Genomic DNA, 26,309 nt, shown 5'->3' on the forward strand with positions numbered 1-26,309 from the left:
AGTTGAGTACAAGGATTAGCCCCACCGACGGCCGCTGATCTGCCGCATGTTGTTAGTAGCTGAGGACTTGTTGAGTAGCGCGTCTCTGAAGATGTTCATATTGGAACAGTGTGCATACTTCCGTGTCAGTAGATGTGCGTGGTGACTCGGTTTCCTTGACAAACATTCTTCACTGAAAAGTGTTTTTCTTTCAAAGCCAGTGCGCGCGAGTCCCGTGCCCCGTGTCGTGCAGAACGCATCGTCAAATTCTTATTCGACGCGAGACGCGAGCCGCCGGCGCCGACTCGATCGCTCGCGTTTGGTGACCTGCTTTGCCAAACGCACCATCTTTGACAATCACGACGGCAGCTGTTGTGTCTCAGAGATTGACAGCTGCCGTCGTGGTTGCACTCGCTCGTAGCCCACCTGGCTCGCAGCCGGTCCGCTCGACGCGAATCGCCACGAACGTCGACTTCGAGGTGCTGCCTAGAGCTATGCGCTGTAGTTGCAGCGCCGCGCGTACCTCTCAGCACCGCGCCAAAGCAGCACACCATCCTCCGCTGGTAGCGTGCGCGTGGATTGCACAGGCGCACAGCTCTCTCTCAGCCATCGCGAAACGGCTGTGCTTTGACGTTTGAGGTCAGCAAAACGCCACCGAGCGCGGTGCCGAGCCGTGCTGCTGCTGCCCGCTAGCAGACAGTGCATCAGCGGGGCTGTGGCCTCATTTTGCCAGATTTTAGCGATAGTGCTTGCATATAGTATATGCGAGCACCTATCTCGCTACCGTTGCGGATTGAGGTCCCGCGCACCTGTTTTTCGGAACCACCACAGCTAGCTGTGGTGGTGGGAGTGGTAGAGGATGCGATAGAGGATTAGAAGTGTGATGTTACAATGATTGACACATGAATATCAAACATACTAGCAAGCTAACAAGGAAAAAAAAACTGTTCAGTTTTCAAAGGCAGCTAGCGACTGTGATAAGCCGACTAAGCATGATATATTGAAAATCATTGCAATGAAACATGGTACATGCGATGCTTGATCTTCTTCTTTATACTTTCGTTCAATTTACTTTAGTTCAGGTTCTCTATTAGCGCGCCTACCGCCCTGGGTGGTGGTGGGCAATTCAGGAAATGATGTCATAATGGTTGGGTAGTAGGGCTAGAGGGTCGCTCTACACTTAGCCTCTGCAGCGAGCGAGCGCTCAACTTAGCTCCCGCACGGAGCCGGGCTCAGACTTAGACGCGGAAGGCCGGGGCCTATCATCACCGGCTTCACGAGGCCAACTCCGGGTAAAACCCGGGTATACCTGCAAAAGTCCAGGTTTACCCGAAAAATACCTGGACGCGGTCCCGACTAGCGTATGCCGCGCACGACGCCATATCGCCGTCTCCCAGGGCCAGTGCGCTACTGCGGGCGCGCAACGCCTGCTCAAGTACGCGCACCCGTACCATGTGCTGCCGCTATGCGTGCCTTAAGGCGGCTGCGGCGAAGCGGCGGGCGCGGCATGCCGATGGCAGTGCGGACGATGCGGTTGCGATGTGTTCTGCTTCAAGATCGTGGCGGTGCTTGGCATGCACTTCTGCGATCCCAATCAGCTCATCGCAACGAAGCAGCGCAACAAGCTGGCTGCTGCCAACAAGGCCCTATGCTACCTCACGCGCGGATCGTTCAAAGAGGACCAGCATACACAGGCTTCTCTGACATGCGTTTGTTTGAGCTTGAGGCTATTTGTGAGAACTATTTGGCTAGATGTCGCCGAAGTGCGCTCAAGAAGCAGCAACGAGAATCGGAAGAGGAGGATGCTGAGGCGGCGATTGCTGAGCATGAGGAGGATCGATCGCCCGCCGCGCAGGCGAAGAAAATTTGGGCGCGAGCGCCGTATATCGCGTGCCATGGCCGACTTAGCCGGTGTAAGAGGCTCCCGCTGATCTTAGACCGCGTAAGCACTCCAGCGTGGCTAGCCACACTTAGACCCGTTAAGCCGCGAGGCTCAGAACTTAGACTACTACTGTCATGGGGGAGTGGCGGCACCTCACTCAGCTTTTGGTCGCCAGTTCGAATCTGCTCAGAGGAGTCGTCAGGAGAGGGTAGCAGAGAGGGTAGCAGAGAGGGTAGCAGAGAGGGTAGCAGAGAGGGTAGCAGAGAGGGTAGCAGAGAGGGTAGCAGAGAGGGTAGCAGAGAGGGTAGCAGAGAGGGTAGCAGAGAGGGTAGCAGAGAGGGTGAGGGCTACACGACGGCAAACGACCTAGCAAAGAAGTTCTTCACCTTTTACAAACTGAACCAGGACCTGCTCTCTAAGCAGATGCACTACGACTGGGGCCTGCGCGCCATCAAGTCGGTGCTTGTCGTCGCCGGCACCTTCCTTCGCGCCGAGCCGGATCAGCCCGAGGCCGGCCTGCTCATGCGCGCGCTCCGCGACTTCAACCTGCCAAAGATCGTGGAGGACGACATGGTCGTCTTCATGGGCCTCCTGAAGGACCTGTTTGCCGATGTCTTCGACGCCATGCCGCGCAAGCGCAACTATGAGTTTGAGGAGCTGATCAAGACCGTCGCCGTCGAGCAGAAGCTGCAGCCGAGCGACTACTTTGTGCAGAACGTCGTCGACACGCAGGACCTGCTAGACATCCGGCACTGTATCTTCATCATCGGCACCTCTGGGAACAACAAATCGAGCACCTGGTCCACGCTCGCCAAGGTGTGGACCCGGGGCGGCGAGCGCGGCAAGACCATCTACCGCGACATCAACCCAAAGTCGATCACGCCCAACGAGCTCTATGGCTTCATCAACCTGGCGACCCGCGAGTGGAAGGACGGCCTGCTCTCGTACACGATGCGCGACCTGGCCACGATGCCCGACACGAACCCAAAGTGGATCATCCTCGACGGCGACCTCGACGCGAACTGGATCGAGAACATGAACTCGGTCATGGACGACAACAGACTGCTCACGCTCGCCTCCAACGAGCGCATCCGCCTCCTCGGCCACATGCGCATGATCTTCGAGATCCGAGACCTGGCCTTCGCCTCGCCGGCGACTGTCACCCGCGCAGGCATCCTCTTCATCTCGGAGGCGCAGCAGTGGAAGAATTACGTCCAGTCGTGGATCGATCACTACACGGAGGAGGAGCCGTTCCAGGTCAAGGCGGAAGCCAAGGCGGCGCGCAAGGCCAAGCTGGAGGAGCTCTTCGCAAAGTACTGCGAGGCGGTCCTCCTCGAGCTGCGCATGAACTACAAGCACATGCTCCCCAACCTGCTCGACTTTGGCCTCGTCCAGGCGCTCTGCAACCTGCTTGATGACCTACTTGTCGTCGAGAACGTTGGTGTCGCCGGCGCGGAGCACTTCGAAATCTACTTTGTGCTCGCGTGTGTGTGGGCGTTTGGTGGAGCCATGTCCATCACCTCGGGCGTCGACTACCGCAAGAAGTTTTCGCAGTACTGGAAGGATACGTGGAAGACGGTCAAGTTCCCCCACCGCGGTGAGGTCTTCGACTGCTTCGTTGATCAGACCAAGCATGAGTTCACGCCGTGGACGGAGATCGTCCCGGAGATTGCGTTCGACTCCGCCACGACGCCGATGGGGCAGGTGACGGTGCCCACCTCGGAGACGGTGGCCATCTCGTACTGGCTCGACAACCTTATCAAGAACAAGCACGGTGCCATGCTCGTCGGAGGCGCCGGCTGCGGCAAGACGGCGATCATCAACGGCAAGCTGCGGCTGCTGCCCGAGGAGTACTCTGCTGAACTCGTCAACATCAACTACTACACCAACGCGAATATGTTCCAAAAGATCCTGGAGGCGCCGCTCGAGAAGAAGGCGGGGAAGAACTACGGCCCACCCGGCAACAAGAAGCTCATCTACTTTGTGGACGACCTCAATATGGCGGCCCTCGACGCCTACAACACCGCGTCGAACATCTCGCTCATGCGGCAGCACGTCGACTACGGGCACATCTATGACCTAAACAAGCTGCAGCAGAAGGTGCTGCTCAACACGCAGTACCTGGCGGCGATGAACCCGACGGCCGGTTCCTTCATCGTCAACCCGCGCCTGCAGCGCCGGTTCAACACCTTCGCCATCAACTTTCCGTCGGGAGAGTGCCTCAACAGCATCTACTCCACCTTCCTGCTCGGCCACCTGTCCAAGTTTAACGAGGAGGTCAAGGAGCTTGGCAAGCGCATTGTGCAGGCCGGGCTGATGCTTCACAAGCGCGTCTCCGCCACCTTCCGCAAGACGGCCTCCAACTTCCACTACGAGTTCAACATTCGGCACATGGCCGGAGTCTTCCAGGGGCTGCTCAACGCCAACCCGGCGCAATTTGGCGACCCCCTCAAGATGGGCCAGCTGTGGCTGCACGAGTCGGAACGCATCTACGGCGACCGTCTCGTCTCCAAGGAGGACCTGAAAAAGTACAAGGAGCTCGCCGCCGAGCAGGCCAAGAAGTTCTTCAAGGAGATGTCGCCGACCACGCTGATGGCCGAGCCGCTCATCTTTTGCCACTTTGCTGGCGGCGTGGGCGAGAAGTGCTACGACCGCTGCCCGACGTTCAACGACCTGTCAGGCCTGCTCAACGGCGCGCTTGATGAGTACAACGAGCAGAACGCAGTCATGAACCTGGTGCTCTTCGAGGACGCGATGCGCCACGTCGCGCGCATCTCGCGCATCATCGAGTCGCCTGGCGGCCACGCGCTACTCGTCGGCGTCGGCGGCTCGGGCAAGCAGTCGCTCGCCCGGCTCGCGACGTTTGTGTCCGGCTACTCCGCGTTCCAGGTGGTCATCACCGCCCGCTACGGAGTCAACGACCTCAAGGCGGACCTGCAGGTCATGTACCGCAAGGCCGGTCTCAAGGGCGAGGGCATCTCGTTCATCTTCACGGACCAGCAGATCGCGGACGAGCGCTTCCTCGTCTTCATGAACGACCTGCTATCATCGGGCAACATTCCCGGCCTCTTCCCGGCGGAGGACATGGACGACATCATCAACGGCGTGCGTCCCGCCGTCAAGCGCGCCGGCCTGCCCGACACGCGGAGCTCATGCTGGGACTACTTCATCCAGCAGGTGGTGCAGAACCTGCACGTCATCCTCTGTTTCTCACCGATCGGCGACCCGATCAAGGTGCGCACGCGGCGCTTCCCTGCGCTGGTCAACTGCGTCGTCATCGACTGGTTCCAGCCCTGGCCGGAGGAGGCGCTCGTGTCCGTGTCGAACCGCTTCCTCTCCGACGTGGACCTCGGCGATGACGACGTCCGCCTCGCCGTCTCCAACTTTATGCCATACTCCTTCCTCGCCGTCAACGAGAAGTCGGAGGAGTACGCGCGGGTGGAGCGCCGCTACAACTACACGACGCCAAAGTCGTTCCTCGAGCTGATTGCCCTCTTCAAGAGCATGCTTGCGGACCGGCGCAAGCAGACAGAGACCGCGATCACGCGCCTGTCCAACGGCGTGCTCAAGCTCGAGTCGACGGCCAAGTCGGTCGGCCAGCTGGAAGAGGACCTGAAGGTCAAGTCGGTCGAGGTCGAGGAGAAGAAGGCGGCCTAGCAATCAATGGGAGGGGGGAAACCTCTCCTTCTACTCGAGTGAGGGATTGATGGTCCACTATTCCGAAAAGGACAGAGAAAAGAAAAACTTCGCGGCGACTGGGGTCTAAATAAATAAATAAATAGAGCAGTCATGCGACTGGGGTCTGACATGAGCTTAGAGCGTGTCCGTTGTATTTATTTATTTATGAGCTTAGAGCGGCGTGGGCCGAGCGGAGAGAGAATGAGAAGCGTGGCACACGCGCTGCTGACGCTCTACACTGCTCTCGCTCGGCCGCTCGATCAAACCGCGCTCGATCACGTCGTCGCGACTCTGTCCGACTTGGTCGCGAGCGAGGTCGAGACGGGGATACGAGCAGTGCACGCAAACGAATTGGCGTTGGGCTCGCGGGATCCATGCTTCTCTTCTGCGGCTGGAGCGCACCTCCGCGCCCGCTGCTGCACCTACTACTCGGCTCTCGCCGCCGCTCTGATCGAGGCACGCTTCGGATTCGATTCCAGCATGGCAGAAGTCAACGCGACAAAGGGCGTCGGCAGATTCTACGGGCTCATGGCGGCGTGGTTTCTCCAGCCACCGGCTCAGGCTACCGACGACGAGAAGCAAAGGGCGCGGAAACTCGCTCGCGAGGCAGCGCATGGCGGATTTCGGGACGGCATGTCGGGACTGCATTCCGCCGCGGGTAGGCTGCCCGGGCCGCTCGGGAGGTATTGGGCCGACATTGCCGTGGGCGGGGTGCGGGGCACGCTCTGGCGGTGTGAGGCGGGCACCGTGCACACCTTTCTGGTCTTTCGACCGGCGGGACCCTCGGCGGTCTCCGATGCGGACGTGCTTCTCGACGTGACGCTCCGCCAGAATCTCCTCGTGGCCGATTGGCTGGAGGACCGCCACTACGAGGCGTGCGCCGCCGACGGCCTCCTCGCCGCCGAGCCCGACTGGTGGGTTGGTACTGCAGAGCAGCTCGGCGGGCTGCTGTCGGCGGATTCGCTGCGCGAGAATATGCGGCGCGTGTACGAGGCAGCGGGCGATGACCTCGAGAGCGCACCTTGGGCGGATGAGCGGACGCTGCAATACATGCACACGCTGCGAAACGCGCAGCTGTATGCGATTGACAGCCCGGCACGGCGCGCTCAGCGGTGCCGCATGGTCACGCGATGACATAGGTCTCCACTCGTTATCTCCCTCTCTGGATATTAACTACGTCGCAGGGCGCTACGTCGTACCGTGTGTGGGTGTCGTGCGGCACATATCGCGCGAGCATGCGCGCGAGTATCTCTCGCGCGAGATGGCGGATCGGGATGGCGCGGCGCCCCGTCCGGGTCCGTCCGCCGATGGCGATGCTCGATGCCGCCGGCTGCGCGCGGTGTCGTTCGTCTCGTTATCTGGCCGCAGATTATGGCTTGAATAGTATACAGCGTCGCCGTGTGCGGTGTGCCCCCTGGCAGAGACCGCGCCCGCGCGCAGTCCTGGCGCAGTCGCCCAGTCCGCCGCGTACACACCCTGTTAGGACTGTTACACAGAGTTCAGTGGGTCAGTCAGTGCGTGGTAAATATTTTAATATTTGGTCACAGAAAGTACACACGGCAAAATATAGCTTCGTGTCGGCAGTCGGGCGTGCGCGGCTGGGCGAGCCGCACGCATCCACTCTCCGCGTGGGCCCTAGATGGACGGCGCACACCCTACCTCGCCCGGCACGCAATCTCTCCACGCTGGCCTCTCTCCGAACAGCTCCTGCCCCTACCGCTGCAACCCGCGCGTCCCCTTTACCTCAGCAACACCCCTTCTTCGCCTCCGCGGCAGCCTGCCCGTTCTGCCCCGCAATCACGATGCCCGAGCCGCCCGGCCGCGGCTGTGGCGTGTTCTTGGGCAGCTTGCGCGCGATCGCGACAAAGAGCTCGTTCACGTTGGTCGCCGTCTTCGCGCTCGTCTCCATGAAGAAGATGCCGTTGTCGCTCGCATACGACTCCGCCTCCTCCGGCTCCACCTTGCGCTTGGACGCCAAGTCAGACTTGTTGCCCGCAAGCGCAATCACGATGTTTGGGTTGCCCTGCCTCTGCAGCTCCTTCACCCACTGCTTCCCGCGCTGGAACGTGTCCTGCGCGGCAGCGAACGCTCCTCAGGCCGCGACGGGCGCAGGGGAGGACGGCCGCGGCGCGGCAGACGCGCGCGCAGGGCGCGCGCAGCGCACGCGGCGCGGCAGACGCGCGCAGCAGGCGCGTGCAGAGCCGGCCCTCGCGCGGGAATGGCTGGAGGGGGGTACGGCCGGGGGGGCGCCGGGGCGGCGCGCTCGCGAGGGCGCGTGCAGCGGGCGCGCGCTCGCGCACCCTGTTTGTGATGTCGTACACGACGATTGCTGCAGCAGCGCCCCGGTAGTACATGGGCGCGAGCGAGTGGTACCGCTCCTGGCCGGCCGTGTCCCAAATCTCAAACTTGACGGTCGTGTCGTTGAGCGCGACCGTCTGCGTCAGAAACGCAGCGCCGATGGTGGACTCCTGGTACTCGAAGAACTGCCCGCGCACAAAGCGCAGCACAAGCGAGCTCTTCCCGACTGCGCTGTCGCCGAGCAGCACGAGCTTGAACTGGAAGACGCGACCGCTGGCCGGCGGGGCGGCCGCTGCCATTGCGGGGGGGGGACGCGGAGCTGCGGGGGTTGACAGAGACAGGAGGGGCGGCCTGCCGCCGAAGTCCTTCTAGAAACAAAGAAAGTCCGCGCCGGTGTGCGGTGAAAGATATCTAAAAGATAAATCTAACCCACGTGTCTCTCTCCTCTCGTTTCAGCATCCCGCGTCCCTGTCTGTGATTGCGTGTACTGGTGGCACCGTTAATGAAACAGCGAGCCGAGCAATTCACCACCCTGCGCCGGCTCGCTCGCCCACACACAATGGAGCACTTTGTGATCGCGCTGGCTGCCGGCTACCAGGCGGCGGCGCGCGCGCCCGCCGCGCCCGCCTCGCGCTCGCCACCGCCGTGCATGGTGGCGGAGCTCGGGCTCTCTCTCCCGACCGCGGTCGGCTCGGCGGCGGCGGCCGCCGAGCCGCGAGGGCACAGCGGCATGACCGCGCGCTGGTACCCGGTCGCGCTGTCGGAGCAGCTGGGGACGGAGCGTCCCTTCGCCACCCGCCTCTTTGGCGAGCCCATCGTCCTCTACCGCGACCGGCTCGGCGCGCCGGTCGCCGTCGCCGACGTGTGCCCGCACCGGTCGGCGCCGCTCTCGATGGGCGACGTCGAGGAGGGCCAGCTGCGCTGCTTCTACCACGGCTGGGCGTTCGGGGAGGAGGGTCGGTGCACGAGCATCCCCACCATCCCCGGCGGCAAGGTGCCCGCCAGGACGGCCAGCTGCGAGAGCTACGCCGTCGAGGAGCGCGCGGGCGCGTTGTGGGTGTGGCGCGGCAACGCCCTCTCGGCGGACGGGCGTCGGCTGCCCGAGGCCCCTGCGGAGGGGCTGTCCGTCTGCACCGTGCTCGACTACGAGTGCGACTGGGCCGCCGTGGTGGCGCACCGACTCGACGCCGAGCCGCTCGCCGCCGCCAGCCCGCTGCTGCGCGCCCTGTCTGCCGGCGCCGCCCTCGGGGAGGCGAGCTTCGACGGCCCGACGGTGGCGCGGTCGTCGGCGAGCGAGCCGCGGCTGGGCGAGGAGGTGAGCGTGCAGCCGATCGCGCCCGGCCGCTGCCGCGCCCTCGCTCGCCACTCCTTCCCTCCCTCGCCGCTGCTCGGCGCGCTACAGTCTCTGCCGGGCGGCGAGGCGCTTCTCTGCCGCGCGGTGCGGGCGGAGGCGACGCGCGCGGCGGCGGAGGGGTACGAGGCCCTGCGCGCGCGCGGCGGCGGCGGCGGCGCGGCGTCGCCCTCGTCGGTCGGCGGGGGTGCCCTCTTCCGCGAGTGGTTTGCGCGTGCGGAGGAGGCGGAGGGCAGCCTGTACTTTGCGGGCTGGGAGGGGAGGGCGGCGGGCTCGCAGCAGTACGTGTCGTCGGGCGTGTACGTGCGGCACGGGCAGCAGCGGGATGACGACGAGGCGACGGGCACTCTCGGCCTCAAGCGAAACTACCGCCAGAGCAACCCGCCCCTCGAGTTTGGGCCCGCCCGCCCACAGCCTCTGGCGGGCGCGCGGCACACGCGCGCTGAGCAGGCGCTGATCGGCGCGGCGGTGGCGCTGCCGGTCGCGCAGCTGAGCCACGGCGCCTTCAGCGCTGCCCTCCGCGTCTTCGGCTAGCCGGCGCGCCCTCTTGCGCCGCTCGCTCTCTCTCTCGTCGGCCGCCGGCGGGGGGGAGAAGAGCCGTGCGTGGCGCCCCATTTGCTAGTCGGGGCGCGGCGACGAGAGCCGGAGCTACTGTCGACTCTCGCGCTCCCTATGAGTTGGTACCGGCCAATCGCCCGCGGCTGTGTGCATGCGCATGTGTGTCTCTGTGGTGGTGCGATTGTCGGCGCACACCCGATCGTGTCATCGTGTGAGGCTGGGAGTCCCACGGTGGGAGGGGGGAGGAGGGGACAGCGAGATACATTCTGGGGCTCGTTTCGGGAGCTTGGTAGCCGAGTTTTACAGTACACACTGGCCGCAAGGACACACTGGCAGTGCCTACAGATGACATGGAGAGTAAATTGCAGCTCTGTCAGGCGTGAACAAAAGCGTGAAGAAGGTTGAGGGAGGGAGAAATCGCAAGGTGATTGATCATGATGTAGTGGATTGCGTGTCGAGCTATTTACTAAAATGAACTCGTGTCGAGCTACCTACACCAAAATGACCGCCACGCACCAAAACTCGCTGCTTTCACTATGTATCGTACCTGTTAATCAACGCATGTTACACGGTCAACCGCCCCCTTGGGCTTAGCCTTGATGTGCGGGGACTAGCTCGCCTCCCCCTGTGGCTCTCTCTTGCTTGCCCTGGCTCCTCCCATGGTGATCTGCGAGTGCGCACGGGAGGTGTGAACACACCGCTCGCTGTGGCCGTGCGTGTGTGTGAGGACCTCTCTCCGTAGTGAGAGGACCTCTGGCCGCGACAGTGTTGTCACGGGTATGGCTCTCTCGTGCCCCATGAACTTCCTAAAATACACTCGTGATCTGACCGGAGGGTGCATGGAGGGTAGTTGTTGGTGGGAAGTTGGGTGAAGAATTTGGGGGGAGGGGGGGGGGGGGGCACCGCACAGTGAGGACCTAGCTGATGTGAGGACCTCTCCGTAATGAGGACCTCTCCGCAGGCGCGCGCAGGGATGGCTCCGCGTGCCCTTGACAACGTGTCCCGAACAGGTCGCCTTCCCTGCAGGGTGCCAGCCACTGTCACAGACAGCGCCCGTCGCGCAAAGCTAAGGACGCATACCTCCGTGTGGTGCCGGACGAGGCTGGTTTGTGTGGAGAGATTGCAAGATACAATAGATTGGTGAAATTTGTTGTTGTCGTTGAAGGATGTGCGTCCGCGTGTGGAGCACGCACATTTTAGCAATACCATCCACCACTCATCAATTAGAATGTGCCGGTGTGTGTGCTAGACCATCCACCACTCATCAATTATAATGTGCCGGTGTGTGTGCTAGTCTGCGCCAGTCCGCGCCCTTGTTGTGTCATGCTCTGCGAGAGGCCTGTATTTTATTACTCCAACTATAAACGAGAGCAACTTTGGGCTCCTCTCGAGTAGGGCAATCGCATGCCGCCGCCTCGGGTGACATGGAGAGCAAATTGCAGCTATTGAGCGTGAATGACCCAACACGAAGGGCAAGCACAACCAACACCAAACTCTCTGCTTTCACCATTCATCTATATCAACGCGTTTTCCACGCCTTCCGCGTCGACTAGGCCCCCCCTTGTGTTTAGCCTTGTGTGCGGGGGCTAGCTCGCCTCCCCATGTTCACATATCAATCCGCATTTCACACCCCGCACTGCACGAGGCGCCGTCCTGTGTGGGCTCGGCAGCACTTATTTACACACTCCGTTGTTTAATTCTTCGTCGTCATATATGCTCGACGCCGCAGGAGCAAGTTGCTCGGCGCCGCCCTGCGTGAGCAACTACACAATGTGGGCGGAGGAGACGACGCGGCGCGTCCTCAACAGCCGTCACCACACGTATCCCTGGAAACGGAGGGGGCGCGAGGCTTTCGTGTGCCCCGACGTCCGGCATGCGGGCGTGCCCTGCGCATACGTGCCGCAAGACGACCGGCTGCTGTTGCCGCGGCTGATGCAGGAGCTTGGCTACCGCGGCGACTCTGCCGAGCTGGGTGTTTGGATAGAAGACTTCTCCAAGCTGATTCTCAAGGCGTGGCCCTCGGGCAGGCGGCACATTGGGTTTGACCCGTACCTCGCGCAGCCTTGCGTCAAGCATGAGCGGGACAAGCACTGCATCACGTCGCAGAGCGATTTTGACGGCATCTACAGCAAGACCAAGAGTCGGCTCGAGGGGCAGTTCACCGCGGGCCGCGTGAGTGTGCTCCGCAACACCTCTGTCGAGGCGGCTCAGCTCGTGCGCAACGGCTCGCTCGACTTTGTCTACGTGGACGCGAGGCACGACTACAGGTCGGTCAAGGAGGACATGGGCCTATGGTGGAGCAAGGTGTGCCGCGGCGGCGTGCTGTTGGGCCACGACCTCATCTGGCCGGGCGTTCGCCGCGCCGTCGTCGAGTTTGTCGCCAAGCAGAAGGACGACGTCCACCAGGTCTTCATCACGGCAGACCACGTCTCGAGCTGGTTCTTCTTTCGCCGCCCGCGAGAGTGTGGCGCGGGGGAGGCGCGGGCAGGTGACACTGTGAACCATCTGTGATCTGAGTTCTGACCGCGCCCACTTTTGAAACGATCAACGCACGCCGCGGTCCGACACGCAGAGTGCGTAAGTCGTAACTCGCACAGAGAGAGCGCAGAGCCTCTGACTCGTGAGCTCTGAACTGTGAGAGCTCGCTCCGCTCCGGCGACCTTCGGCCCTGCGGGCGCGGGGACCGCCCGGGGTGCGCGGCCCTGCGCGGCCTCCCCCGCGGCCAGCCGGCCACCGCCCGCCCGGTCTGTTCAGGCTGGGGCTCACAGTTCAGAGATCAGACTTCACGGCGGGGCCCACCCATAGGCCTCGCACTTGTGCGGCTGCATCGGCAGCTTTCCTAGCAGACGGGCGACGAGCTGCGCGTTCGCCTGCACCTGGCCCGTCTTTGGCTTGCACTCTCGGCGTGCCGCGTCGGGTATCTTGGTGTCAGGGGGGTCTTCAAGAAGTCGGTGGGGGCGGCGACGCCGACGGCCTCTGGAGGCGGCGAGGGAGGCGGCGGGCTCGGAGGCGGCGATGAGGGCTGCGGGGCGGCGAGGGCTGCCGGCTGCGGCGGCAAGGGTGGCGGCGGCGAGGGCGGCGGCGGCGGCGAGGGGGAGGCGGCGACGGCATGCATTGTGAGTGGCTGCTAGATGGGACGGAGGGTGGACGCGTGGGGAGGGTGGCTGCTAGGTGGGACGGTCGAGGACACGTGGGGGGTTGGATAGGGACTGGATTGTGGATATAGGGAGAGAGAGACAAGACACTAAGTCGCCGCGCGCCGCGCTCGCGGCATGGCTCTCGCGGCCTCCTTTCGTTGATCCATTTTGTAATCTCGCACGGATCTACATCTATCGAAAACATCAGTGCAGTCTCATGCGGTCCCGGTTGTGTGTGTGCACGTACACTGTGCGGCGAGTGAGTGTGCTCTCGAGTGCTCAACCGTCGTCGGCTCTCGGTGTTGCCGCCCTATAATCGTCTTCAGCCTCCTGCTCTGTGCCACCGTCCGGTGGCTTGAAAGGCTCGGTGTCGTGCCAAGTCGCGAGCGGGCCGGGAGGAACGAACGAGGGAGAGATTTGCACTTGCAGTGCGCTCAAGCTCCAGTCTAGGCGGGGCGCCTTCCGCTCAGCCCCTTCGCGTGCCACCTCGGTGCAGTCCGCTGCGGTTTCGTCTGTTGTGTCCTGGTCTTCCGTCGCCGCCATGTCCTCGCCCGCACCCTCAGCAGCAATCGCGTCAGCATCGTCGCCCTCTGCTTCTGCCTCTCCATCTGCATCCCCGTTGCTTTGCATCGCCGTGAGCGCGCACCGCAGCACGCCGGCGGAGAATTCGCGCTCGAGCAGCACCTCATAGCGCATGGTGGTCTCGCCAGACTCGAGCAGCGTCTCCGGTCGGCAGAGGACGGAGCTGCTGCTGCCCACCGAGAGCCAGCGGAGGCAGTGCAGCCATTCGCGCCACGCATCTGGCGCCGTCTCGTCTAGAAAGTAGTCCCAATCGTCAAAGGTGCAGCGGCCCGAAGCCAGCACGGCACCACCGTGTGGCAAGTGCTCGAACGTGGGCTTTGTGTGGGCCATGTCTGCTGGGGCGTCCGGCCCCTCCACCCGCAGCATCCCCTGCATCTCGAGCCGGTACGTCTTTTCGAGGACGTCCTCGGCCGCGCTCACGTGCAGCTCGGGCGGGAGGACGACGTGGAGCGGCTCGTGCTCATCCTCGACGCGGCAGGTTGCAGCGAACATGCCACGGAGTGTCTCCTTCACCGCCGTCGAGCCCGCCTCCACCCCTGGCTCGAGAGCAGAGAGCGAGTCGACAATCGACGCAAGGCGGTGGAGCGCGTCGCTGCGGAGGCTCTCCGCGTCCTCTGGCACCGTTGCCTTCGCCTTGGGCTGCTTGCGGTAGCGCCGCTTGTCGCGGAGCAGCGCCGATCCTGCCACCTCGAGCAAGCTCGGATTCGCTGACAGACTGTCCTGCTCCGAGCGCAGCGTGGTGGGCTGGGCCATGAGGCGCACGAGGGAGGCAAAGGGGCTGTCGTCAGCAGCCTCGTCCCACGCGCCGCAAAAGAAATCTGCCAGCCACTGCACGAACCCGCCGTACGGCAACACCGCGGTTGCCGGCCAGGCAGAGAGGCGTGCGCAGACCAGTGGTGGCAACAACCTCCCCACGAGCTCACTCAGCGGCGCCTCGTCCGCCGTTGCGCCAGGCAGCGAGCGAAACGCGAGGGTGGCGGCAGCGGCGACGCGCGGCGGGTACGCAGACACGAGCGAGCTCCACAGCTTTCCAGCTGCCCACCGGTTCGAGCACAACGCCAACTGCAGCGAGCCAGTGGTTGGAGACCCTGCCGCTGGCGATGCAGCCGACGCGCGGCCTGGCGGAGCATCGGCAGGAAGCAACGGCTCGTCGACGATGTCTGCTGTGAGAGAGAGAGAGAGAGAGAGAGAGAGAGAGAGTTCCTCAGTTACTAATCACCTCTTTTTGCTGTGATTCTGTGTGAGCTCTGTGTCTTGTTTTGCCAAGCACTTGGAGCACTTGGAGTGCAGTCATTAACCTCACATCCAGGGCCGGGGAGCTGAGAAGCGCACCCAGCGAGCCGGATGATCGGCATCGGGCTACGGGCTAGAGAGCCCTGACCCCTAGCTAGGGGGGGTGCGCAAGCGAGCGAAATTCTTTTTGAGGCGGCTCCAGTGGTGTACCTGTGTTAGTGCCAGTGCGCGCCAGTCCCGTGCCCAGTGTTGCGAGTAAAATTCTTTTTGCCGCCGACGATTTTGGCCGTGGTGGTGAGGCAATAGCGGCATGGATGGATCAGCCGACCGAGATGCGCTGCGGTTCGTCTTCGAGGCGTGTGCACAGGACGACGACGGGCGGGTCAAAACGTCGGAGCTGTCCAGCAAGCTGCAGCAAGCCGGCGGCCCCGCGAAGCTTGGCGTGCTCCTCAGCGTGCTGCAATCGAGTGCAAACGCGGCGTTGGACTGGGAGGAGGCGCTGAGTCTGGCCCAGCTGGACTCGGCCGTGCCCAAGTTGGGGAGGCTTCCGAGCAGCGAGGAGAAGCGCGAGTCGATGGAGGCTGACCGGGGGTGGGCTCCTGGACCTGGGCTGTGCGGACCGGGGGTGTCCCTCGGCGAGGCCTCGCTGCTGCTGCTCTTCGAGGGCGCCGAGTGGGAGACGCGCGTCGACGTCGGCCTCACAGTGGAGTACGTCAAGTTGCTGGCGCGAGAGCACTTTGCCGACTCGCTGCGCGGAGTCTACGCGGACGCCCAGCTGGTGCTACGCGAGTCGCGATCCCAACCCCCAGCCGCGGCGTCTGTCGCCCAGCCTTCGTCCCTCCCCTCTCCCCACCCCGCAGGAGCTGCGGCTCGACGGCAAACCGCTGATGGACCCGATGTCGCTGATCGATTACGAGATAGGCGCCGGAACGAGCTCGAGGATCGACTGCTCGGTTCGCGAGGTCTGACGGTGCAGCGCGCAGTGCGAGGCGTCTCGCGAGCCTTGGTAGGGCCGCGCCAGGGCAGTGTGTCTGGACCAGCACAGCAGGGCAACACGCGAGGCTAAACACGCGAGGCTACTCGCAGCCGTCTCTCAGAACGAGAGCGCACGACGAGTTGAGAGGAAGAGAGAGCGGGAGAGCGATAACTGGCGATAACTCGGGGGACAGCGTCATCCAATGTCGTCTCTTTTATCATGTAATATGACGAATACACAACGGCCAACACAACCAACTACAGACTCGGAGCCCACGGCGAGGAGGATGACTGTCCTTACGTATTAGGGTTGCCTGGAGGCGGTCACCCACCCGTCTGGCGCCTGCTGCTCGACAAGCAGCAAGTGCCTCCGCGTGGCCTCGGCGATCTCCGAGACGCGTATGCGGTCGAAGTTGCCGGCGAAGCGTGTCTTTTGGGCGAAGGGGTCCTCGAGGGCGATCATCAGGTTGACGAGGCCGGCCGAAGCGAGCTGGACGGCGCACGCGAACAGGATGGCGAAGAGGAGCGCGCGGTCGGGGTCGTCGCCAGACTGCTCCGCCTCCTCGACGATGGAGGCGTAGTATGGGCCGTACAGCACGGGCATGATGAGGACGTAGACGCGCGAGAAGGCGCGGAACACCTGCGGTGCGGCGCTCCTTGATCTAGACTCAACTCACATCAACTGACATGGACAAGAACAAAGCGCGCAGTGCCTGCGGCGTGCGGTACTCCTTGATGGCGGTGAGCTGCTCCCACGCGATGCCGATCTGCGAGATGTACGAGTCGAGCCGGTGCGCCTCTCCGCCCGGGAGGCCTATGGGAAGGCTCCGAGCCGCTCCCGAGAAGGTTCGTGGAAGAGCCGGGGCCCGCCTCTCTGGTCTGGAGGCCTCGCGTCTTGAGCTCCTGCACGAGCGCCTGCGGAAGGGGAGGGAGGGGGGGGGGTGGCGAGGGGAGGGGGGAGGGGCGACGGGCTCGTCCGGGAGGCCCCGCGTATCTGCCCCTGCGCGCCTGCAGCTGCGAGAGGGAGCCGTCCACGAGCAGCTTGAACTCGTTGGCAAGCGCGTGCCGCCGCGCTTGGTCCTCTGCTGCGCCGTAGAGGCGCATGACGTGCCGCAGGCGCATGTAGCGGGGGACGGCGAAGTAGGCGACGAGCGTCGAGAGCAGCCGGCCGAAGAGGTCGTGCAGCTGCTCTCGCCCCGCTGGCGGCTCGAGCAGCTCGCTCATCCTCCTCCACTCGCCGCCGTCTTTGACCTTCCAGGTGTGCACCGCACTCCACAGCCGGGTCACGAGCGACATGACCGTGCTCAGCAGCGAGAGGGCCATCTCCCGCCGCCCAAAGGACCAGCCGATGCACTGCGAGATCGGGAAGATGACCGCCATCGACACCAGGTTCCAGTCGAGACCGAACGAGAGCCCCACCGAGGCGCCGCCGCGGCCGTACAAGATGACCGACGCGACTGCAATCACGCAGCCGAGCACGGAGTCGAAGGAGAGGAGCGCCCGGAAGGCGAGGTTGAAGGCGGCGACCAGGTTCAGGACCGTCCCGCATCCCGGCACCTTGCACCTTGCTGCCTCCACGCGGGACTGCAGCGTCTCAAAGTCGTCGGACGGCGCCGCCTCGGGGAGGAAGGACTCGTGGAGGCTGAGGAGGGAGGACGCGGCGGCCGTCCGCTTCCCCATGCTGCCGCTAAGTTCAACCTCGCATCGCTCAACCTCTGAGACGGGAAGGCTCTGCCGCAGATGGATGGCGTGGCCGGAGAGGAACCGGTTGTACGACGCCATCGCGGGCGACTCCAGCGGACCCGGCTGGCGTCCCGAATAGCACGCGTTGATGAGACGGCGGCAAGGCGAGGGACGTGGCGGTGACGTCTGCATGGGCATCTCCGGTGTGCGCGCCACTGGTGGGGTGGCCTTGCCGTCGGGGAAGCGTTATTTGCTCAGAAGAAAAAACATTTTTTCCGGCCGCCTAAGCGATTCCTGCGAGGACGGCGAGGCACTTAGCTCACTTTACCGCCCTCGCCGCAGGCAAGCTCATTCACAATCTCTGCTCTGCGATGCCGATGGCACTGTGATCTGTGTGCTGTGAAGAACGAAGATACGTTGCTCCTGCAGCCCTAGCCAATTCTTGGTGGTCCAAGTCACCTCGTCGAGGTACTGGGCCCGCGTCAGCTTAGACCTTAGTGGTGTTGTGTGCCGGTGATAGTACTAGCACGCCAGTTCGCACCTGTGTCGAGCCTGTGTGCTGTGAGAGATAAATAAATAAATAAAAACGGTCAAACTCTGAGACGAGATGGGATTTAGGGACATGTGTCCCCGCCCTGCACGATCTTGGTGTGAGGGATCTTCAATCCGTCCCCTCACCCCCTGGTCACTACCCGACACTAGAAGAGCAGCAAGAGTTGGGGCTGCGGCTACGCGGCTGCGGCTGCGGGAGGGGCTATGGTCGCGGGAGAGCCGCTGCGCCGCGTGGGCGCGCCTACACCGCGCTTGCTCCGCTCGCCACCTCTCGCAAAGGTCCAAAGTCGGCTCGTTGTGCGAGTATATGGGACACGGTGTCTCAAATATGAGGGGTTTTGACTCCTACCGGCTCCTGACGCTATCCCTGGCAGCTCTAATGACCAGGATCAGTAGTGCTATGATAGAGGGTGCCCATACTAGCGCAGGAGCTGCCACACTCGCCCGGACCGTCCCCTTCTGGGGCCGGTTCCGCAGCCCGCGAGAGCCAACAGCGGGGCCGTGCCGCGGGTGCCTACTGCCGAGTGCCACAAACACTGCGCCGTCCCGCCATCACCTACAGGCTGTCTTGTGTGATGGTTGGGATGTCCAAACGCCACCATCTTGGCTCTTGCGACCTCACACCCGCGAGCTGTATGGGTGGTCCTGACGTCGACAGACGCCCGATGACCACGGTGAAGCTGAGCCGGAACGCGTCGACAGGTCTCGTCTGAGCCCGTGGCGGTCGCCGGCTGAGTCGCTGTGCACGGACCGGTACCTCAGGCGTCACCTCCGCAGCCTCAGGTCTCACACTCCATCACCTCCGCCGGGACGCCTTCGATGGCACGCTCGGCGGCGAGTTTGTGGCAGCTCCATCTCGAGTACGGCGTCGAGCCTACTCACTCCTGTTGGATCTGTGCACTCCCTGGGACCCAGGGAGTGCACAGATCCAGCAAGTGGTGCGTCCCGGCAGCCCGCGCTGGCTGCGGAGCTGCCACAAACTCGAGACACGCTTTTTGGGACATTTTCGACGCTTTTGTCCCATATACTCGCACAACATGCCAGTCATAGCTGTGAGAGAGAGTTGTTTTGTTTAAATTTTTTGTTCAGCACGAAGCACGTTCGTCGTTCGCCGCCTTCCAGAGGAAAAAGAATTTTACCCCGTCGCTCTCACGACACTAGGCACGGGACTGGCGCGCACTGGCACTAAGACTAACACAGAAAAAGAATTCACGCAGTCCTTGTACAATAGAGCGTACGATCACAAGGAGTCCTCCAGATGCGTCTCCGCCGCGCGCCAGTCACACGGCAGCGCGAGAAGCCGCAGGTGCCTCGCAACAGCGGCAAAGGCGCTCCTCAGCTCCATGCCCGACGTCGCCTCGACGCCTGCAAGGATCGCGGCTCGAGCGACCATGAGCGCCTTCCCCAGCGCGTTCGCCTCACAACATAGCCGAGTGTGCACCCGCCCCTCGCGCGACTCAAACTCGAATGGCGACTGCTGAACCGAGTACAGGCCGAACGTGCGAGCGAGCGCCGGCGCCTGCAGAGCGTTTGATGAGTTTGCTGCGACGCCCCACGCGCCGTCGTGCGGCGCAGCCTCAATCAGCAGGACGCCTTGCGTGCTGAGCAGGAGGCGGCGCAGGCCCTCGTCCTGCGAGAACTTGAGCAGGCAGACGACCGACCCCACCAGTACGTGCACCCCGTGGTGGCCCCACCACGTGTAGTCGGCCACCCGCCTCGTTGCTCTTGCGGCCACCTCCTTCGACTCGGCCGCAGTACGGATCGTAGCTTGCGTGCGAAGGGCGTCCGCCAGCGATTCGTGTGGCGGCACGCCACCGCTCGGAGCGAGCAAATGCTGCTTGAAGGCCATGAGCAGCGCCTCTGACGTGGCGAATCGCAGCCTCATGCCACGATGGCTCACAGTCACACCGGCGCCGCAGGGCCAAAAGTTGCTAAACGGCGAGTTGTGGAAGGCGATCACGCCCGAAGGCGCGCCGTTCCGTGGTGTGCAGTCGAAGACGGCTCCCTTGAACTTGGGATTGAAGATCAGGATGGCGGGATCGTGGAGCTCAGCGCTCCAGCCAAGAGGGTCGCTCGGCCTCAAGGCCAACACCAGCGCCCGGCGACGCACGCTACCTGCCGCGCAATCGACTGTAGCAACCGCACTGTGGACATCTGCAGCGGCCTCGTCCGTGATGGTCAGCTCATCGCCATGGTCTCGGAATCCGAGCTGGATCAGCGCCGCCTCAACACCAGCAACACTCAATAGCTCCGCGGCAACGCGCGGGTTTGCGCGGCGCAGGGTCCGTTTCGCCGGGTCGGCGGCATTCAGCAGCAGTTTCCGAAGGAGCCCACACGCATGGAGGAAGGCGTCGCTGCTCGTGTACTGACTGTCGGCGAGCGAGGCCAGCGCGTGCGAGAATGGGCCAGTGTCGCCGGCTGCGAGACACATACACACATGCACAGGCCAGGACCAGGTCGGACCTTGGCGGCTGTGCAACGGGAATTCTTGTTTGTAAAATTTGGGAAACAAGCTAGCATGAGCCCGATCCGTCGCAGTGCTCTTGCGTTACGGCGGTAGTGATCTAATCAACAACATACCTAAAACCCGAATGCCACGTTCGGATCGCTTCTCATCGCAAACCCTGTCAGCAGTCCACCCTCGGGTATGTTCGTAAGAGCTACATACACTGAAAACCTTTGAGTTTGATTTGAGGGTACGTTCGCAAGAGCCACATACTCGTACCCGGTAAAAAAACGGAAAACGCGGCCGTTCCCTGTTGCGTGTCAACGAGAGTCACATATCGCTTGGGGGCGACGCGGCTGGCCGCTGTGCAAGGCAGGCAGGCGACCCAACATAGCACCACCGCCACAGCCGCATCCTCCATCGTACATGGCAGCTACGGTCGGTGACCCGCCGCAAGTGCAGGACCTCCACCCGGGCCTGATCGCATTTGTGACGGAGAACCCAACCCCCGATATCAGTCTCGCTGTACGACAGTTGCAGGGCTCGCAGGGACACGTGCTAGCTATCTCGCCGCCGCGGACTCAGCATGCCGTGCTCTCCGTGGGCGCGAATTGGGCCAACCTGACACGTGCAGAGGAGGCCACCGAGCACTGGGCGCGCCTAGCAGCCCGGCACGGAACGTCGTCTGACTCCACAGTCCAGCGCAATATCCGCCGCTGGCTGATACTGCGCGAGGTGATCCGCGAGAGGCCGGATATTCGTCCAGACACCGCGCTCGTCCTCGTCGAACGCAACGTGCTGCTCTTCCAGGACATCAAGCGCTGGCTGCACGTCGTGCGGAGCAGTCCGTCGCACGGCGCGAGTGTCGCGGCCCTCGCGGGTCGTGCAGTCCTAATCCTATCTCCCGAGGCGCTGGCTCGCTTCGCCACCTACCTGAGGTGGCTCACTGCCGGTCCAACCTCGCGGCTCGCGGCAGAGCTTGATCGCTTCGGTGTGCCCGCTGCGCAGCGCAGCGAGGCTGCGCGGCCACAGCTCGCGGTGGGGAGCCGTCATGCGCTGCTGCACCGTCGCTGCACCAATCGGTCAGCCGCGCGGGCCAACTGCACCTTTCTGCGTGCGCCTCACCGCAGAGCTTTGCCCGCGGATCTCCCCACGGCCACGGCTCTCCCCATGTGGGCGGAGTTTGACGCGGTGCGAGCCTTTTGCAAGCGCTCCAAGGAGAGCTCTCTGGCGTACAGTCTTCTCCCGATCCGCTGCTCCCTCTGTCGGTCTGAGGCCGACCCCTTCACCGGCAACTGCGCAAGCTCGGACTACCGAGAAGACCACCGTGCCCACCTGGAGCAGGCGTACGAACAGCAGCCCGCCGGCCCGTGCTCGACGGAGTACCGCACCGACCCCGAAGGGACTGTCGCGTACCGCATGGATAGCGTGCCGTGGGGCAGGAGCAACGCGGAAAGCGTGCAGGCGCTCAAGCCCGCGCCATCGCTGGCTGGGACGGACGCTGGGCGATGGCTCGCATCACTGAGGCTGCGGGGCACTTCTTGGCTAGTTCGAAGCTCCAGCGGGCATCTGCACCGCTTGTGCCTTGCCAACCTCAGAGGACCCGCCGCCGTCACGGCGCCGTACATGGGCCTGTTGGTGTCCGGACGCAGGCAACCCTCGCCGCGGGGCGGCGCGGCGTTGCAAATTTCCGACGGTAGCGAGGCGGGCGGCAACAAGAGCAGGGGCAGCGTGGGCGACGGCGGCGGCGAGAGCGGCAACTTCCTCGTCCTCACCTATGGCCGAGCCGGCTCGACCTGGTTCATGGAGCAGCTGGCTCGGTACAACTGCGTCGCTACCGTCACCGCCGAGCCGCTGACGGTCCTGCAGGGTTGGATTCCCACAAAAGTGGCGCCGATGACGCTGTGGCAAAACTGGACGCACAGCCAGAGCGCCGAGCGCGTGCTGCACGACCTCGACAGTGCCTTTTCCACGGCGCCCTGGGAGCTGCACCGGGACGGGGCATGCCGCAAGCCGCCCTGCCGCATACCACCGCCGCGGAAGCTTTGCAGCGGAGAGCCATCATGCTGTTCGCGCGCGTCCCGCGGAATGAAGGTGATGCTGCCGCTCTTGCCTCCCAGGGGTGGCGCCGATGCGCTCCTGTCCGCCGCGGTCGAGCGGCGGTGGCAGGTGCTGCACTTGATCCGCGCGTCCGTCATCCGGCGCGCAATCTCGGTGCAGCGGATGCAAATCACGGGCGTGCACCACACAAAGGCGCAGAAAGAGAGCGCCGCGGGCACGGGCAAGATCGACCGCATCCAGGTATCGCCGGAGGCGCTCGCGGGCCTGACAATGGACTACGTCGCCATGATCACGCGGCACCGGAGGGCCATTCGCGACGCTATTCCCGAGGCGCGCACCCTCGAGCTCTTCTACGAGGACGTGCTGATGCAACGGCCTGGGAACCGGTGGCGAGACATCCTTGACTTTCTCGCCTTTGCCCCTCGGCAGCCGACCGCCCACCAAGCGCGTGAGTTGCTCCAGATCTCGCCCACCACCCTCGTCGCGTGCGAGCGCCTCGTCGAGCAGTACGACGTGCTCGAGCGGCTACTGCGAGAGCAGCTGCGCTCGCTCAAGGACGACCAGCAGGCGATCCTCACCTACGCCTTGAGCGAGTGCAGACGGCCAAGCGGCACGCCACCGGTCAGGCGGTACCTGCGCAGATGAGGCACCAACTAAAGATACTGTGACGATCCACGAGACCCTCTTAGGTGCAGGTAAGCATTTCTCAACACAAATCTTTTAGTAAGAAATGCTTGCCGATGCCCGCATGCGGCATGGACACGTGTTTATGTATTCACGGTGTGTTGGGGGCCTGGCTGAGCGCGCAAGCCGAGCAGAGGCGCAACGAGGGACCACCACGCGCCAAGCAGGTCCAGCGGTGGTCTGCCCCCTTCGCGCGAGCACGATGCCGCGTCGCGCATCATTGGCGATAGGAGCTCGGCTGTGTGGCACGCGTGCAGTGCGACGCACGGCAGCCCGAGGCCTGGGTGCTCTGCCGGCGTCAGCATCTGGTCCGGCAGAGGCTGCGAGCCGTTCGCCTGCCTCTGTAGGTACGCACGTGCCTCGTCGACGTCCCATGGCCGCCCGTTCGAGCCATGGCAGCCGAGCAGCAGCAGCTGCGGCGTCTGGTACGTGGCGGAGCGGCAGATGTGTATGCTCAGCAGGTCGGGTTGCGGCTGGTCGTCCAGCGCAGACACGTCGAGTGCAGATGAGTCGGCCGTGCTGCAGATTGGCTCCTCCAGCACCGGAGGGTCCTCCTCCTCTCCGCCCTGCCTGCGGGCGGCGATCGGAGGCTGCACAACAATCGGACTTGAGCGGAGGAAGCCAGGCGGAGGCGCAAAGGCGCCCGAGTCGGATAACGGCCCGGGCTCGAACCAGGCCCAGGTCGGGGCCGTGTGATGCAGAAGGGCGAACTGACGTGCCATCCGCTCGAACTCGGACTGGGAGAGCATCTAATGGCACGACACTCCCGGCGACAGGGTTCCAACTTTTCCGGGGTATGGTATGGTTAGCTGCCAGCTCAAGACCATACCCCCCCGCCTGCTGGCAGACCTGCTTGGGGGTATGGTAGGGCTAGTCTTGGGCGGGCAGGACCATACCCCCTACCCCTTTGGGCCGCGACCCTACCATACCATACCCCGGAAAAAGTTGGAACCCAGGCGCAGGCGGGATAAAGAAATACACCGGCGCCCCGGCCCTGGATGTGCGGCTGCTGACTGCACTCCAAGTGCTCCAAGTGCTCCACTGCAACATCCAAAATCCTGCTCGTGCAGGTGGGGACCACCCTGTCCTCCTCCCATGCCTCATTTGGGTTGTCTTTTTTCTTTCTTTCTTTAGGGCGAACATGGCTCATGGGACGTCGTGTAAAGCAAGACTAAGGCGCTGTTTCCGCCAAGGCGGGCACGCCCCTCAGCGTCACGGCCCGCCGCCTCTCCGAGCGCACGAATCGGCGGGGCGAGCCTCCCGATCCCGCAGCTCCCGCTCCAGGTGCCGGCCTCTCCGAAACGGGCGGCATGCGCGGGGCCCCGCCTGCGCGCGGCGACAGGGACTGCCTGTGCGCCCGCTGGACTTGGCACCTCCTCGGCTCTCGCGTACGCGGCGAATCTGGCGGCGATGCCGCCACCGCCCGAGTTGGCCGCCTCGGCGTGGCGTCGAGCGATGCCGTCAGCCCGTCCAGTGTTTCGAAGGAGCGGCGGAGCGACCTTGCGGTGTGTCCGTAAGCTTGACTCGTAGTCTCTGCCGGCGCCTTGCTCCTGCCGAGAGCTAGATTGGCGCGGCCAATGCGGGCGAGCTTTTGTTGCAGCGCCGCCAGCTCCTGCTTTGACCGCTCGAGCGCGCTCTCCGTTTCGGCGAGGCGGTGGGTCGACCTCAGAGTCGCGCGCTCGGTCGCCGCCTGCCGCTCCGCCACCTCCTCCTCTGCACGCGCGGCGACGCGCCGCTCGGCCTCCGCCTCCTCAGCGGCATGCTCCTCGCGCACTCGCCGCAGGTCATCCGAGAGCTGCAGCCGCGCCAGCAAGATTTTGAGCCGCCAGTTCTCATCAATCAGCTCTTGCAGGCGTTCCTCGTCGTGCATGGCGCCAAACTCGCGCCGCCGCGCCTCGACCGGCACCGAGCTCGATTCAACGAGCCGCACAGCCGCCTCCCGCCTCGCATTGAACGCGGCTCGATCAAAGGCGGCTCGTTGCTCCAGCTGCTCCTCCTCGTGCCGGCCTTGCGCGATTAGCCGCTGTGAGGTCCGCTCGGCAACGGCCGCGCGAAACTCGGTAGCAAGTCGCTCACGCACGCGGCCCTCGAGCGAGTGCGCTGAGGCTTCCGCGTTGACGAGCGCCTCTTGCAAGCGGTCGGCCTCGTGCTGCATTTTTAGTCGCCGCTCGACCGCGGCGACGCGGATAGCCTCGTCCGCATCATTTGAGAGCTTCGCACAATCGTCGCGCGCCGCTGCCGTCCGCCTCGCCGCCGCGTCAAGGCGCGCCTCAAAGGCCGCACGCTCACGCCACTCTGCCCCCCGGTCGCGAAGTGCTGCATCATCCATTGAGCGTAGATCGCGCAAGGCCACAACGTCAAGGAATGGCTCGAGTCGCTGCAGGTCGGCGGGCTCGCCTGCGTCGAGGAGCCGGCTGAGGAGCTGCTCCGGGACGTGCTGCGCCCGGGGAGCGACAAAGGGAGGCTCGATCACAAGCGGGGGGCGCTCGCCAGCGAGCACATCGCGCCGTGGCCAAGCCCAAGGGGCACCCTCGTGCTGCACCGCCCGCATTGCGTGATCCATGGCGAGGCGCAGCGCCTTGCCACCGCCGCTCTGAACCCACGGCGAGCCCGCACCAAAGGCTTCACGCACGAGGGCAACAATCTCGTTGTCGTTTGAGGCTGGCCCGCTGCCGCTGACGGATGCCTCTCGTGAAGACAGAGCCGGTGTCGCGCCCGATTGCATGCCGACGCGGAGCCTGTGGAGCACATCAGGGTCGGTGGCGAGGCCCGACTTGAGGAGCGCCGCGTCGGCGAGCGCCCGCACCTCGGCAGGCCACTCGTCGCTGCGGCAATCACCATTCCCGATTGCCCGCTCCGCCGACAAGCTGCCTGGCCACTGAGTGGCGCCTTCGGAAGCTTCTCGACCGCGCTCCTGACACTCCTCCTCCTCCTGTCGCAGCCAGCGCAAGGCAAGAGCCACCGCAGCGGAGAGTCGCATGAGCGGCGCTCCAACAGCCACGGCAGCACCGACGGGCAGCGCGGCGAGGGCTCTCGCTGGAGTTAAGACGCGCGCCTCGAACATAGCATCAAACCGCGCATCGTCGAGAGGAGGGCAGCGCGCGCCGACGAGGTTGCGCAACGAAGCGCGCGCGTTCAACGCCTGCAATTCAAGCCGGGCGGCCTCGGCCTGCACTAAAAAGCCAGCCGGCGTTGTGCAAGTCAAAGTGG

At 63.9% G+C, this 26,309-nt stretch overlaps 9 protein-coding genes across 9 annotated transcripts; 5 read left to right on the plus strand and 4 right to left on the minus strand.

The window, feature by feature from the left end:
• Nucleotides 1–2,284: 2,284 nt before the first annotated feature.
• EMIHUDRAFT_67811 (hypothetical protein) lies at nt 2,285–5,518 on the plus strand (the record flags this gene model as incomplete). Its single annotated transcript, XM_005762360.1, has 1 exon — nt 2,285–5,518. The coding sequence occupies one exon, from the start codon at nt 2,285–2,287 to the stop codon at nt 5,516–5,518; it is 3,234 nt and encodes a 1,077-aa protein (XP_005762417.1).
• A 1,537-nt stretch (nt 5,519–7,055) lies between these two features.
• Nucleotides 7,056–8,200, minus strand: Rab5b-1 (GTP-binding protein). Its single transcript, XM_005762361.1, has 2 exons — nt 7,840–8,200; nt 7,056–7,610 (listed from the first exon to the last, which is right to left on the minus strand). The coding sequence occupies exons 1-2, from the start codon at nt 8,134–8,136 to the stop codon at nt 7,284–7,286; spliced, it is 624 nt and encodes a 207-aa protein (XP_005762418.1). The 5' UTR covers nt 8,137–8,200; the 3' UTR covers nt 7,056–7,283.
• A 172-nt stretch (nt 8,201–8,372) lies between these two features.
• Nucleotides 8,373–10,066, plus strand: EMIHUDRAFT_437979 (hypothetical protein). Its single transcript, XM_005762362.1, has one exon. It carries the CDS (start codon nt 8,397–8,399, stop codon nt 9,720–9,722), a length of 1,326 nt encoding a protein of 441 aa, XP_005762419.1. The 5' UTR covers nt 8,373–8,396; the 3' UTR covers nt 9,723–10,066.
• Nucleotides 10,067–11,459: 1,393 nt separating this feature from the next.
• On the plus strand, nt 11,460–12,589 carry EMIHUDRAFT_216116 (hypothetical protein; the record flags this gene model as incomplete). Its single annotated transcript, XM_005762363.1, has 2 exons — nt 11,460–12,234; nt 12,552–12,589. The coding sequence occupies 2 exons, from the start codon at nt 11,460–11,462 to the stop codon at nt 12,587–12,589; spliced, it is 813 nt and encodes a 270-aa protein (XP_005762420.1).
• Nucleotides 12,590–15,008: 2,419 nt separating this feature from the next.
• EMIHUDRAFT_216118 (hypothetical protein) lies at nt 15,009–15,666 on the plus strand (the record flags this gene model as incomplete). The annotated part of the gene is made up of 2 exons (XM_005762364.1): nt 15,009–15,476; nt 15,559–15,666. 2 exons carry the CDS (start codon nt 15,009–15,011, stop codon nt 15,664–15,666), a joined length of 576 nt encoding a protein of 191 aa, XP_005762421.1.
• A 311-nt stretch (nt 15,667–15,977) lies between these two features.
• On the minus strand, nt 15,978–17,554 carry EMIHUDRAFT_216119 (hypothetical protein; the record flags this gene model as incomplete). The annotated part of the gene is made up of 3 exons (XM_005762365.1): nt 15,978–16,329; nt 16,403–16,487; nt 16,642–17,554. 3 exons carry the CDS (start codon nt 17,552–17,554, stop codon nt 15,978–15,980), a joined length of 1,350 nt encoding a protein of 449 aa, XP_005762422.1.
• Nucleotides 17,555–19,148: 1,594 nt separating this feature from the next.
• EMIHUDRAFT_216120 (hypothetical protein) lies at nt 19,149–20,339 on the minus strand (the record flags this gene model as incomplete). Its single annotated transcript, XM_005762366.1, has 1 exon — nt 19,149–20,339. The coding sequence occupies one exon, from the start codon at nt 20,337–20,339 to the stop codon at nt 19,149–19,151; it is 1,191 nt and encodes a 396-aa protein (XP_005762423.1).
• Nucleotides 20,340–20,780: 441 nt separating this feature from the next.
• On the plus strand, nt 20,781–23,060 carry EMIHUDRAFT_105404 (hypothetical protein; the record flags this gene model as incomplete). Its single annotated transcript, XM_005762367.1, has 1 exon — nt 20,781–23,060. The coding sequence occupies one exon, from the start codon at nt 20,781–20,783 to the stop codon at nt 23,058–23,060; it is 2,280 nt and encodes a 759-aa protein (XP_005762424.1).
• Nucleotides 23,061–23,182: 122 nt separating this feature from the next.
• On the minus strand, nt 23,183–23,848 carry EMIHUDRAFT_216122 (hypothetical protein; the record flags this gene model as incomplete). The annotated part of the gene is made up of 1 exon (XM_005762368.1): nt 23,183–23,848. The coding sequence occupies one exon, from the start codon at nt 23,846–23,848 to the stop codon at nt 23,183–23,185; it is 666 nt and encodes a 221-aa protein (XP_005762425.1).
• Nucleotides 23,849–26,309: the final 2,461 nt, after the last annotated feature.

Source organism: Emiliania huxleyi (assembly GCF_000372725.1).
Source record: "Emiliania huxleyi CCMP1516 unplaced genomic scaffold EMIHUscaffold_68, whole genome shotgun sequence".
Classification (NCBI taxonomy): Eukaryota; Haptophyta; order Isochrysidales; family Noelaerhabdaceae; genus Emiliania; species Emiliania huxleyi.

What these genes read in the sequence shown, in the direction of transcription:
- EMIHUDRAFT_437979 (XM_005762362.1), top strand. Translation starts at nt 8,397, where the DNA reads ATGGAGCACTTTGTGATCGCGCTGGCTGCCGGCTACCAGGCGGCGGCG.
- Rab5b-1 (XM_005762361.1), bottom strand. Translation starts at nt 8,136, where the DNA reads ATGGCAGCGGCCGCCCCGCCGGCCAGCGGTCGCGTCTTCCAGTTCAAG. An exon ending in TGTACGACATCACAAACAGG is followed by an intron (nt 7,611 to 7,839) that starts GTGCGCGAGCGC and finishes GCTGCCGCGCAG; the next exon opens with GACACGTTCCAGCGCGGGAA.